At 34.0% G+C, this 13,359-nt stretch overlaps 1 protein-coding gene across 2 annotated transcripts in view; it reads left to right on the top strand.

The window, feature by feature from the left end:
• LOC133174132 (medium-chain specific acyl-CoA dehydrogenase, mitochondrial-like) overlaps window positions 1-13,359 on the top strand; it is a 42,908-nt gene that overhangs the window by 28,534 nt on the left and 1,015 nt on the right. For both annotated transcript variants that reach the window (XM_061309182.1, XM_061309184.1), the window contains 7 exons: window positions 2,281-2,451; window positions 2,716-2,796; window positions 8,933-9,172; window positions 12,108-12,179; window positions 12,309-12,377; window positions 12,632-12,727; window positions 12,884-13,060. In XM_061309182.1, coding sequence (XP_061165166.1) covers window positions 2,281-2,451; window positions 2,716-2,796; window positions 8,933-9,172; window positions 12,108-12,179; window positions 12,309-12,377; window positions 12,632-12,727; window positions 12,884-13,060 — 906 coding nt within the window. The remainder of the gene's footprint in view (window positions 1-2,280; window positions 2,452-2,715; window positions 2,797-8,932; window positions 9,173-12,107; window positions 12,180-12,308; window positions 12,378-12,631; window positions 12,728-12,883; window positions 13,061-13,359) is intronic.

Here is a 13,359-nt window from a genome sequence, read left to right as displayed (position 1 = left end):
AACTGCATCAACATTTTTTGACCTTGACCTTTCCTTTGACCTTGACCTCACTTTTCTTAAATTAGTGTTTAGCTCAGTTTTAAAGATACCATTCAAGATAGTGTAATCAAACTTCATATGTTGATACATACTGATGTAAGCTATTCAATTGTATCAACATTTTTTTGACCTTGACCTTTATTTTGACCTTGACCGCACTTTTCTTAAATTAATGTTTAGCTCTGTTTTAATGAAACCATTCAAAATATTTTTAACAAACTTAATATGCTGATACATACTGATGAGAGCTATTCAACTGCATCAATATTTTTTACTTTGACCTTTCCTTTGACCTTGACCTCACTTTTCTTAAATAAGTTTTTAGCTCAGTTTTAAAGATACCATTCAAGATAGTGTTATCAAACTTCATATGCTGATACATACTGATGAGAGCTATTCAACTGCATCAATATTTTTTGACCTTGACCTTTCCTTTGACCTTGACCTCACTTTTCTTAAATTAGTGTTTAGCTCAGTTTTAAAGAAACCATTCATAATATTTTCATCAAACTTCATATGCTAATACATACTGATGTAACCTTTTCAACTACATCAACGATTTTTGACCTTGACCTTTCCTTTGACCTTGACCTCACTTTTCTTAAATTAGTGTCAAACTTCATATGCTGATACATACTGATGAGAGCTATTCAACTGCATCAATATTTTTTTACCTTGACCTTGACCTTTCCTTTGACCTTGACCTCACTTTTCTTAAATTAGTGTTTAGCTCAGTTTTAAAGAAACCATTCATAATATTTTCATCAAACTTCATATGCTAATACATACTGATGTAACCTTTTCAACTACATCAACATTTTTTGATCTTGACCTTTCCTTTGATCTTGACCTCACTTTTCTTAAATTAGTTTCTGAATCAAACGTCATATGCTGATACATACTGATGTAAGGTATTCAACTGCAGCAATACTTTTTGACCTTGACCTTTCCTTTGACTTTGACCTCACTTTTCTCAATTTGTGTTAAAATGTTGCATTACTAATATACCCTTGGCGGGGCATTCATGTCCTATGGACATATTTCTAGTTATTTTATGTAATATAAAGCATGTTTGGATGCCGTAGTTCAACTTTTTTCAACATTTTTTATACTTTCTGTAATTTCTATTTAATAGTTCGAACAAATAAAAATGATAAATTAGTTATTTCTGGAATTAATAATTATATACCAAATACCGGTATTTTAGTCTCCGTATCACGATACGTATCGCACAATAAAAAATCACGATATACCGGTATACCGATAAAATCGCACATCTCTACAGCATAAACATTAAAATTTTGTATTACATGTATACCCCACCCCAACCCCCACACACCAACAAGAGAACATAAATTGATCTTGTCAATGAAATGGTACGTTCATGTTGTCTGTATGAACATCGCAAAATTGTGTCATAATCCTTAAATCCTTGACAGATAAGTATGTTTTTGCCCATTTGACCTAAATGTGTGGGTTTTTTTTTATTAAGGTCATATATCTCAAAGGTCAAGGTCATTTGGTAATGAAACATTTTCCTGCACTTTAGAACCCTTCATTGAAATGAATTCAAACTTGAGTATGTTGATGCTGAAGACCTTAAGGTGTGTCATGACCTTGACTCAAGGTCAGTTATTAAAGGTTGAGGCTGCACAGTGAATTACCAGAGGTATAACTAGAAAGTTGCAGAAGATAACTGATTGAAATCATAGAATTTTTCATTTTTAAGCTAACTTTGATTTTCAGTGACTTTTGGTCAAGAACTTACTACATTGGTGTTTTCTAGCTTTTCAATTGTATGAAAATATATTTAAGAAATAAGGTATCATTTTTAAAGGGCTTTATGGTAAATTTGATCTCGTACAAACCCGTATTTATAGCCCAATAGATGTTTTAAAATGATACCTTATTACTTATATTTACATTTGTGACTTATTCATATTTTATATTTGCCTGATTATAATCTTTAACGCGTGAAACGTTTTATTTTTTAAACCCAACGACACGTGTTTGATCCACTGATTGCGCGTCGGTCCTTTATGACGTCACTGAGAAATTACGTCGAACGTTTTTGACGCGAGGATACAGATACAGATATAGATACGCGTTGCTTTTAATAGTGTTATATAAAAGAAAACATTTGCAAATGTAAATATATACATATATCATTATGAAAAGAGCTTTGGAAACTTGTCATTGAATTGGAAAAAATCTATTGTTTGTATATGATTTATTCATCAGTACCCATGGGATATCATTAAGAAGGCCCACAGTTTGGGTTTGATCAACATGCACATTCCTAAAGAACAGGGGGGATTGGATCTTGGCATCTTTGACACCTGTCTGGTCACAGAAGAACTTGCATATGGCTGTACAGGGATTCAGACTGCTATAGAGGCCAACTCCCTTGGGGTATGTAAAATATGTAAATATAAATAGCTTAACATGTACATGTATTTGTATCTTTGTTAAAACAGTACATCACAAAATTTGTTCTTCAGATGCTAGAGGTTTTAAAAACCCAGTTTTTCAGTCAAGTATCTTGAAAAACCTTATAGAAACTCTGTTTTCTGAGCCCAGTATTTTTGATATGTAAAATATTTTTTATAGACAATGTCCACTCAGTGTATTTGTGAAGCAGATTGATAATGATTTAACCTTTCATTTCATTCACAGCAAATGCCCGTTATAATTGCTGGGAACAAAGCTCAAAAGGACAAATATCTAGGTCGTATGCTGGAAGAACCATTAATGTGCGTAAGTAACAATATTCTTAAGTATGACAAGTTTCAATATAAGCAAAAATGCGGACTCCTCTAGTATTGTATGTTTCAAAATATCAGTGAACAGTGTGAAGCTGTGGAATCATTAAAATCCATGGATTGCCAAAATTTGTACATATTTCAAATGTAACGTCAAGTGGATTGCTAGGTTTTTGACATAAGTCATTGTGACGTACGCAACACAGGTGTTATACGATATAAAGTAATATTTTTATCCAATCAAATGACGCATTACAACTAAAATTAAATTATGACATAATGCCATTGTATACCTCCTATTTTGCTTTTTGATCCGGAACATTTCTCAGGTTTCCCATAGCAAAACATGGACACTGCCATTCTTTCTTTAATATCTGGGGTACCCATCTCTAATCCATAACTCCTTCTATACCTTTGAATGAAATACATTGATACTTTCACAGAATCTTTATTACATAGTGCTATTGTGCACTCCTAATTTACCTTTAGATCGCATGGGTTTCAAATAACAAAACATGGACACTGCCATTCTTTTTATATTATTGGGGGTACCCATCTCTTATTGACAAATCCTCCGATACCATTGAATAAAATATGATACTTTCACAGAATCTTTATCGTAGTGTCATTGTGCACCTCTTACTTAATATTTTGATCTGACAGACAGATATTTGGTCTTTCCCGTAGCAAAAAGTAGACTTGCCATTATACTCATATGGGAGCGGGAGATATATTTTTGTGCAGAGCTCACTTCTCACAGTTCCTGTAGTATTAAGATTGTCGTAGACAGGTGTACCTTTACTGGACAGCCTTTATAGAAACAGAAACATTATGCTACTAGATGACATACTATATATTTATACTAAAACTAGGGTTGTGACCCTTAAACAAGGGGAGATAATTAGGAAAATAGAAACAAAAGTACTGGTTGCTAAAAAATCTTTTCTCAAGAACCACTGGGCAGATTATCACCAAACTTATACAAAAGGATGAGGATATGTTGTAGATTAAATTTGCATGGGGAATCACCCTGGGGCAAAGGGTGTGCCATGGTCTCAAGGTCACTTCAAAGTTGACCAAAAATTACATTTTATTCAAATGTTGATATTTTGCTTACTATAAGAACTAGGATCATCAAATCTTGTCAGTTGATGCATCTAAGGACCTCATATCATGTTGACTCAGATGTAGGTCACAGTAACCTACTTATTAAATTCTGCGGCCATTCTTTTTCAAAATGATGTAGAGGCATATTTTGAACAATTTAAGGCCTATGATCATCAAACTTTGTCAGTTGATGTATCTGGGTCCTCGGAGTACGTCAACTAAAAAGTAGGTCACCTTGACCTACTGCTTTTGCCCTGTCCGTCCGTCCGTCTGTCTGTCAGTGTGTTTGTCTGTTTGTCCACAAAAACTTTAACATTGCTCATAATTTTTGATTGGTTGAAACTATGGCTTTCATATTTCACATGTGTATTCCTTATGACAAGCCCTTTCTTTGGGTACCATCATATTTGACCTTTTGACCTTGGAGTTTGACCCAGTTTTGCAAAGACTTTAACCTTAGCCATAACTTTTGAACGGTTGGTGCTAGGGCTTTCATACTTAACATATGTAATCCTTGTGACAAGACCTTCATTTGGATACCAATGACTTTGATCCTTTGACCTTGACCTTGGAGTTTGACCCAGTTTTGCAAAAAAATTAACCTTGGCCATAACTTTTGAACATTTGGTGCTAGAGCTTTCATACTTCACATATGTAATCCTTTTGACAAGACCTTCCTTTTGATACCAATAACTTTGACCCTTTGACCTTGACCTTGGAGTTTAACATACTTTTGGAAAACTTTAACCTTGGCCATAACTTTTGAATGGTCTGTACTATTGCTTTCATACTTCACATATGTAATCCTTGTAACAAGACCATCATTTGGATACCAACAACATTGACCCTTTGACCTTGACCATGGAGTTTGACCTACTTTTGAAAAACTTTAACATTGCCCATAACTTTTGAACAGTTGGTGCTAGAGCTTTCATTTGAGCTTTCATAAAACTTTGTAAGTTGATGCATCTTGGGTCCTTGAAAAATGTCAGCTGACCTACTTTTTTGAAATTTTATGGCTATATCTAAATATTAAGGGTACTATTTGGCTTAGAATCATCGAAATTTGTCAGATGATGTATCTTGGGTCCTCAGAGAAGATCGACTGAAAAGAATGTCAGCGTGAACTACTTTTCAATTGATAAGACTATAATTAAATATTTCGGGTACTAATATTGGCTTAGAATCATCAAACTTTGTCAGTTGATGCATCTTGAGTCCTCCGAGTACAACAACTAAAAAGTAGGTCACCGTGATCTACTTTTGAAATTTTATGGCTGTATTTAATGTTTTCGGGTACTATTTGGCTTAGAATCATCAAAATTTGTCAGTTGATGTATCTTGGCTCCTCAGAATAGGTCGACTGAAAAGTATGTCACTGTGACCTACTTTTCAATTTATATGACTGTAATTAAATATTTCGGGTACTAATTGGCTTAGAATCATCAAACTTTGATAGTTGATGCATCTTGGGTCTTCAGAGTAAAGTCAAATGAAAAGTAGGTCACTGTGACCTACTTTTGGAAATTTATGGCTTTAATTAAATATTTCAGGTACTTATTGGCTTAGAATCATTAAACTTTGTCAGTTGATACATCTTGGGTCCTCGGAGTACGACAACTGAAAAGTAGGTCACCCTGACCTACTTTTCAATTTGTATGGCTATAATGAAATATTTCGGGTTCTAATTGGCTCAGAATCATCAAACTTTATCAGTTGATGCATCTTTGGTCCACAGAGTTACTGGATTGAAAAGGAGGTTACTGTGACCTATTTTTGAAATTTTATGGTTATATTTAAATATATCAGGTACTAATCAATCTAATTAAAATTAGATGTTCCGAATCTGCTACCGCTTCTCAAACATCTAACAACATCCCATTCGGGGTCACATTAGAGAGACCTGAATGAACAAAAATTTTGGCCAATCAGATTCAAGCTTCTGTATACAATTCTAAAATTAGTTCCATGGCTAACATCTTAACATTATTAATGCTTAGTAGACTGTCTTACGTTGAATTAAAGTAATTTTGGTATAAATTGAACTGTTGAATGTATAGTTCGCCAATCTGGCATTCTTACCCAAATAATGCAAATGAAAATGCACAAACTACACGTCTGTGTATCCCGCACGTCACATTCATATATAGCACAGTCTTTGTTTACTACAAAACCGCTGGGGCGTTTAGGTTTGGCAGTAAAAAAAGAAAGGCATCCGAATCATAAGCCAAGATTTGGGAGACAGCGATTTCATTGGGTTATCGAAAGGTCGCTCTGATGTGACCCCGAATGGGATGTTGTTAGATGTCTGAGAAGCGGTAGCGGATTCGGAACATCTAATTATACCCCCCGCAAACGAAGTTTAGGGGGGGTATATTGGAATCAGAATGTCCGTCTGTCTGTAGACGAGATTTTGTCCGGACCATTTCTTGGAAACTGTTGGAAGGATTTGTCTGAAAATTTGTACACTTATTATTCACCATATGAAGGTGTGCACCTGGTATTTTCATTATGATTGGATAATTATTTTGCATTTTACAGGTGTTTTTTTCATTTTTATTATGTGGTTTTGTCTGGATCTGTTCCCAGAGACTATTGCATAGATTTGTATGAAAATTTGTACACTTATTATTTACCATATGAAGATGTGCACCTGGTATTTTCAACATTATTTGATAATTTTTCTGCATTTTACAGGTGTTTTATTTTTAATTTTTATTGACTTAGTCATTTCGGGTTCATGTCTAAGGTTTGAGACATAGAATCTAGAACATCTGTACAAAAATGTGAACTACAGCTAAAAACTACTCATTAGAGCTAAAAAAACCCACAAAGTATTAAAAACAGTTTTTACATTACACAGCAGATAGTGTAAATCCATTTGTCCCTTGGGAGTAATGAGTGGACATGCATCCAGTTAAAGATTAATTAATGAGTTCAGTGTGGGAAGCTGTTAGGGCATCTCTGATCAAGCAGGTCTTATCTATATCTCCGGGGAATTGGGCAGAAAGAAATAAAGATCTCTTAATTGTAATTTATGTCTGTCAAAATACATAGTTACTAAAACCAGCCTTTTATTTTTAAAATGAGTTTGATATAAAGGTATTAAAATCAATTTGATTTTCTATAATTAATTATGATATTTTTTTTTCAACAATCAATTTGCTGTGTGTCATGTCTCACAAAGATGGCAGATAGTTGCAAACTATTTTTTCAATGTAATAAAAAACACTGTAATTATTAGTATTGATGTTTTATTAGGCTGCACCTTAGTTTCATTCATTTAATAAAGTGCCCCACCACAGCATGATACGCCCATCAAATATTGTTAAATTATCATAAACAGTTTAGATTCAATTGGTCGAATGACATCTTAGTGAGACAAGGCAGTCTGCAATTTGTTGTAAAGATATAAAAATTCAAATAAAAAATGTACAATAAATAATTAGTTTAAATTATATTATACAATATCATATAAGTTTTAATTATTATAAACAATATCAAATTAGTTTTAATTACATCAAATTTATCTTGAAAGTAAGACTAGCCAACAAGAACAATTCAATACAACAAAAGCAATTAATTAAGAGACTGATTCCTTTTGCCCATTTCCCAAGAGATGTAGATAACACCTGCTTGATCAGAGATGCTCTGCCAGTTATCTCCTCACACTAAACTCATTAATTTATCTCTAATTTGACATGCAATTTTCTGCTATCAAAATTTTCCTTGACCAGTGCTTGATCATTACACCCATGGGAGAGGTGGAATTTTTGTTGTTACAGATTGCTGTAAAGAACATAATGAAAAAAATAAGACTAGTATTTTCTTGATTTAACACTTTTTTAATAAAGATACTGCAATACTCTGACATCTTTTGGGATTGTGTAATTTAAAAGTTAAAAGACATAGTTTTTTGATTCTAAGTCTAATGGTTTTCTAGTTATGATTTTTCCATATTTGGCCATAGCGTCTTTATTAAAGGTCAGAACGACATGGTTTTAATGTGCGACACACCTTCTACCCTAGATGTATCAGCTGACAAAGTTTGATAATTCTAGGCATAATTGTATTAAAGTTATGAGGCAGACATGAAAAAGCTAACGGACGAACAAACATGAACGCTATAACATAATACGTCGCAAGACGGACGCATAAAAATATATAATGAGTAATTAAATTTTCACTGTAAATGTTTAAGGAAATTGTGAACACCTCTCACATCTAGAAAACATTAGTGATTTGGTACTTTCTCTGAAAAACCCAGCGGGGGGTATTTGTCCCTTTTGGACAGTTCTAGTTTTAATTAGATTGGGTACTAATTGGCTTAGAATTATCAAAATTTGTCAGTTGATGCATCTTGGGTCCTCAAAGTGTGTCATCTGAAAAGTAGGTCACTGTGACCTACTTTTGAAATTTTATGGTTATACCCGTAACTAAATATTTTAGGTATTAATTGGCTAAGAATCATCAAACTTAGTTGATGCATCTTGGGTCCCCAGAGAATGACAAGTGATAAGTAGGTCACCATGATCTACTCTCAGGTACTAATTGGCTTAAAATCATCTTGGGTTCTCAGAGTGTTTCATCTAAAATGTAGGTCATGGTGACCTACATTTGGAATTTCAAGGCATTATCTAAATATACAGGATACTTAGAAGCTTCAAATAGAAGTGATAGGTTGTACAGTTTATCAGAAGAGTGATTCAAGGCCCTTGGGCCTCTTGTTCATTTTAATGGTCTAGCTTATAGTTTGTTTTACACATCATTTTAATTTTTTTATTAACGGGAATATCTTATGTTTTACAAGCTTGTCTTATATGTTCAGTTAATTGACAGTCCTATCTTGTTTTCCGTTTTTCAGGTCTTTATTATTTATAGTCTTACAGACCTATCTTACTATTCATTTTACAGATATGCAACCTAAGTTTTTTGTGTTTAGTTTTACAGGCCTATATTTTTTGTTTTACAAGTCTATCTTATTTTTTAGTTTTACATGCGTAATCTTTTTTCTTTTTTTATAGGCCTATTGTGTCACAGAACCTGGAGCAGGCTCAGATGTAGCGGGGATCAAAACTAAAGCTGTAAAGAAAGGAAATGAGTATGTTATTAATGGTCAAAAGATGTGGATCACAAATGGTGGCCATGCTAATTGGTATTTTGTGTTAGCACGTACTGCCGAGGACCCCAAAACATCAGCAGGCAAAGCTTTTACAGGGTTTATTGTAGACAGGGACACTCCAGGACTTACTGTTGGAAGAAAGGTTAGAGGTCATCTTTAATCTAAAAAATCTTAAAAGGATATTCATTATTTATAATTAATTTTGCAAATTCTTGCAAGGTCTTTCATGCTGTCCAAAATTCATGCAGTCCAGTTTTGATTTTTTAGGTCACCTGAGTCACTCAGGTGACCTATTGCTATCTGACTTTGTCCGTCGTGCGTCGTCCGTCGTGTGTTAACATTTGAACATTTTCAGCTTCTTCTCAGAAACCGCTGAACCAATTTCAGCCAATTTAAGCATATGACAATTATGTGTGAAGGGGAACAAAATTTGTGAATCTCATGGTCTCTGCCCCCCCCCCCCCCCCCCCCCCCCCGGGGCCTGAGGGGTGGGGCTAAAATCACCAAAATTAATGCAATCTTTAAAAATCTTCTTCTTTACTCCTGAACATCAAGCAGTCAAACTGTTGGCATGATTGTAATAAGCATTGAGCCCTCTACCAAAATTGTGAAATTCATGGCCCCAGGGTCAGGGGTTCTGGTGCTAGGGTGGGGCTATATAGATCATATAGTGAAAATGCATTATTTCTTTGAAAATCTTCTTCTCTACTCCTTTGTATTATTTAAACAAATTATATACATAGTTATGATAAGCAAGAGTGACTCTACCAAAATTATGAAATTCATATCCCCAGGGTCAGGGGTTCTGGTGCTAGGGCGGGGCTATTTAGATCATATAGTGAAAGTGCATTATTTCTTTGAAAATCTTCTTCTCTACTCCTGGGTATTATTAAAACAAATTAAATACATATTTATGATAAGCAAGGATGTTTCTTCCAAAATTGTGAATTTCATAGCCCCTGGATCAGGGGTTCTGGTACATGTATTAGGGTGGGGCTCTATTTATTATATAGTGAAAATGCATTAATGCTTTAAAAATCTTCTTCTTTGCTGATGGGTATTATTTATACAAACTAAGTACATTTTTATGATAAGCAAGGATGCCTCTTCTGAAATTTTGAATTTCATGGCCCCAGGGACAGGGGTTCTGGTGCTAAGCAGATAAACAAAGTGATTACTTATGATGAGCAAACTTTTGGTCCCAGGTTGAAAGGCTCTGGTGTTTCTCGGTGGGGAGGGGGGGGGGGGGGGCTCTATTGATAATATAGTGAATCTGTAGTAAAAATGCATTATTTCTTTGAAAATCTTCTCTGCACTTCGGCATATCAGAGGCAAAAAGAGTAAAGTTTTTTAAAATTAGAAAGGGTATTTTTACCAAATTTTTGAATATCTGGATCATTTGGTCAAGTGTTCTGGTCCTAGCCAGGGCTCTTTTAATTTGTATTTTACTATTATTCCCCTTTTCATTTACTTTTGATAATTAATCACTGTAAATAACATACTTGAAAGGTTAATAGAATAATAGAATTATGCAAGAATTTTTATTGTATAATACAAAAAGTACTTTCATAGTTTTAATGATCAGGTAGACTTGTAAGTAATAGATTAATAAAAATGAGACAAAAATAACTTGTCTTATTTATTGTTTACCAAAGACCAAGAGAGGCAAATGTAAGAGATTTCAACAAGGATTTAAAATAGTACAGAAGCACTAGTAGTTTGTTACCGGCCGCCAGGAAGCGGTCAGTTATTTGATATGAAAGTTTTAAGTAGCCATGCATTTCTGCAGAGCTAAAACAAATAAAAGTATTTAACATTCATATAGAATATTAATCAAGAGTGTCTAAATGTCTAAATGTTTAACAAAAACGCACAAAAATTTATAAAATTAAAAAATGAATAAATAATGGGGTAAGTATTTTATCTGATCGAATCCTGATTGACGAATTTTGAAGTGTGGAGAATCCTATCAGCACACGTGTTTGGCATTATCTAAAGCAAAGACCAAGATATATATAATCAATATTACTTTCTCAGTTTAAACAGGATTTATTATATTTGATTTAAAATGGCGTAAAATAAACATTTCATATGGGATTTAAAAAAAAAAAAGTTTTGACTTCTTAAAAGACAAAATACAGATTGTTAAGAATTTTTTGCTCCAGCAAACAAGGATAAAGCGCGTTTTACAATGTGCCAAGCATTTTCCTGCCACATCTCAACACCACAACAAAGAAACTGAGAGAAGAAATGCAGTGGTGGATCTAAAGGGGGTTGTTGGGGTTTCAACATTCTCCTTTGGATTTGCTTAAGAGAGAGAGAAAAAAAAGAGAGAGAGAGAGAGGAGTCCCAAATATTTGTTTTGTTTTACTATTAAAGTAAGATATTCCGTGAAACGCAAATTATGTATGAGAAAGATTCGGTTGTTGAAAAATGAAATCCACACATGCAATATTTTATGTCACTGGGTTATATTAACAGATTAATATCAGATATATTAACAACAGATCACACATTTCAGTTTCTTGCCTCAGAAAAGAGAATTGATTTTTTGATGCCTGCGTCAATATGTTTCTTGTTAATATACTGTATAGTGATAGTGATAAATGGGGAACAGATTAGAACCTAATTTATGAACTGTTAATAAATACTAGACTAATTATTTTGTTGATCCTGATCACCCTATTTTTCTTGCTTTTGAGCAATAAAGTTTCACCTTTCAGTTCATTTTATACTCTGTGGATCCTCTAAATTGTTGTATTATACTCAGGTGACCGTTTAGGCCCTTGGGTCTCTTGTTTTTCTTTGTTGGCACATTGAAATAAATTGTCTAAAAAGATGTTCATTTCTTGGTGATTGGTAACATAATTATTCACTCTGACAAACTACAACTATAAATAAAAAGTATTGCTTTCAATACCCCCAATTATAAAACACAGACCATTTTAATACAATGGAGATATTTATAGACAGGAGACTGACACTCGTATAATATATGTATCATTTGGGTCTTTTCTGATGAATAAGCTGTCTAATTAATGTACCAATTAAATCTAGACAATGTTTATATATTTTAGGAGTGGAATATGGGCCAAAGAGCATCTGACACAAGGGGAATAACTTTTGAAGATGTAGTAGTTCCAGCAGAGGTTGGTTTTATACAGTTGTTTTTAGAAATATTTGCCATTCTTTACAGAATTAACAAGAGTCAGTGTCTTGTACTTTTAAACTGATTTTACTGAATTTACAGATGAAGCTTCCTACTTTTGTTATTGCAGAATGTGCTGGGCTCCGAAGGCATGGGATTCAAGATAGCAATGGGAGCTTTTGACAAAACAAGACCTCCAGTAAGTTTTAATTGCAGAGGAATAGAGTCTGTATGTAGCAGATTTATTGTGCTAATATGAAGTGACACATCAAATCTTTTTTGAAAAAAGGAAAGATGTCAAACTTTCCAATGAATTTGAAATTTTCATGAAATCAAGCAACTTTGGAGAGCCTCTCATTTATTTTTTGTTTGATCTGGATAAGTTCTACAAAAATTCTACTTATATTCTCTTTGTCTTCTATAAATATAAGTGTTCTGGATTTGATTGTGTAGGTGGCAGCAGGAGCTGTTGGGCTGGCACAAAGAGCTCTGGATGAGGCCACAAAATACTCTATGGAAAGGAAAACCATGGGAAAACTTATCTGTGAGGTAATTGTTTCTGTTCATGTGTACTTTCATGTAATTTTAATTCTTAAAAAGAAAAATTAATTACATGTAAGCAAAGGTACAATGGGTAAACCTTATTGTTTAAAATTAGAATCAAAATTACATAGTCATTCTCCTTTTCTATTTTAAACTTGGTAGCACCAAGCTGTAGCATTTATACTGGCAGACATGGCTATAGGTGTGGAGACGGCCAGGCTCGCCACACAGAGGTCAGCTTGGGAGATTGACCAAGGCAGGAGGAACACATACTACGCCTCCATTGCCAAGGCCTTAGCTGGCGACGTTGCCAACAAATGTGCCACTGATGCTGTACAGGTGATGATTAACTCTAGTTCTCGTTTTCTCAGTATTTTATGGATGGGGTGTCTAAATGTTACAATTCCTTATATCTCTCAGTATTCATTTATATGGTAACATTTACATTTAATAATCATTAAGAATAACCATGAGACTTTGGAAGGTGGGGGGGGGGGTTAATATGTGGCAATCAGGCTGATTAGATTGCTGTTGGCTATATACAGTGTAAGTCATATGATTGAGCACTGTATTGAGTTCAGGAAGCCTTAGATTTGAATCCTGAACAAGCCTGTCATATCAACACCCTCCCTATTATA

This window comes from Saccostrea echinata, unplaced genomic scaffold, assembly GCF_033153115.1.
Source record: "Saccostrea echinata isolate AGI-Se365-2 ecotype Australia unplaced genomic scaffold, CSIRO_AGI_Sech_v1 ptg000057l, whole genome shotgun sequence".
Taxonomy (NCBI): domain Eukaryota; kingdom Metazoa; phylum Mollusca; class Bivalvia; order Ostreida; family Ostreidae; genus Saccostrea; species Saccostrea echinata.
The sequence above is the reverse complement of the archived record's forward strand: the minus strand, read 5'-3'. Positions and strand labels throughout refer to the sequence as shown.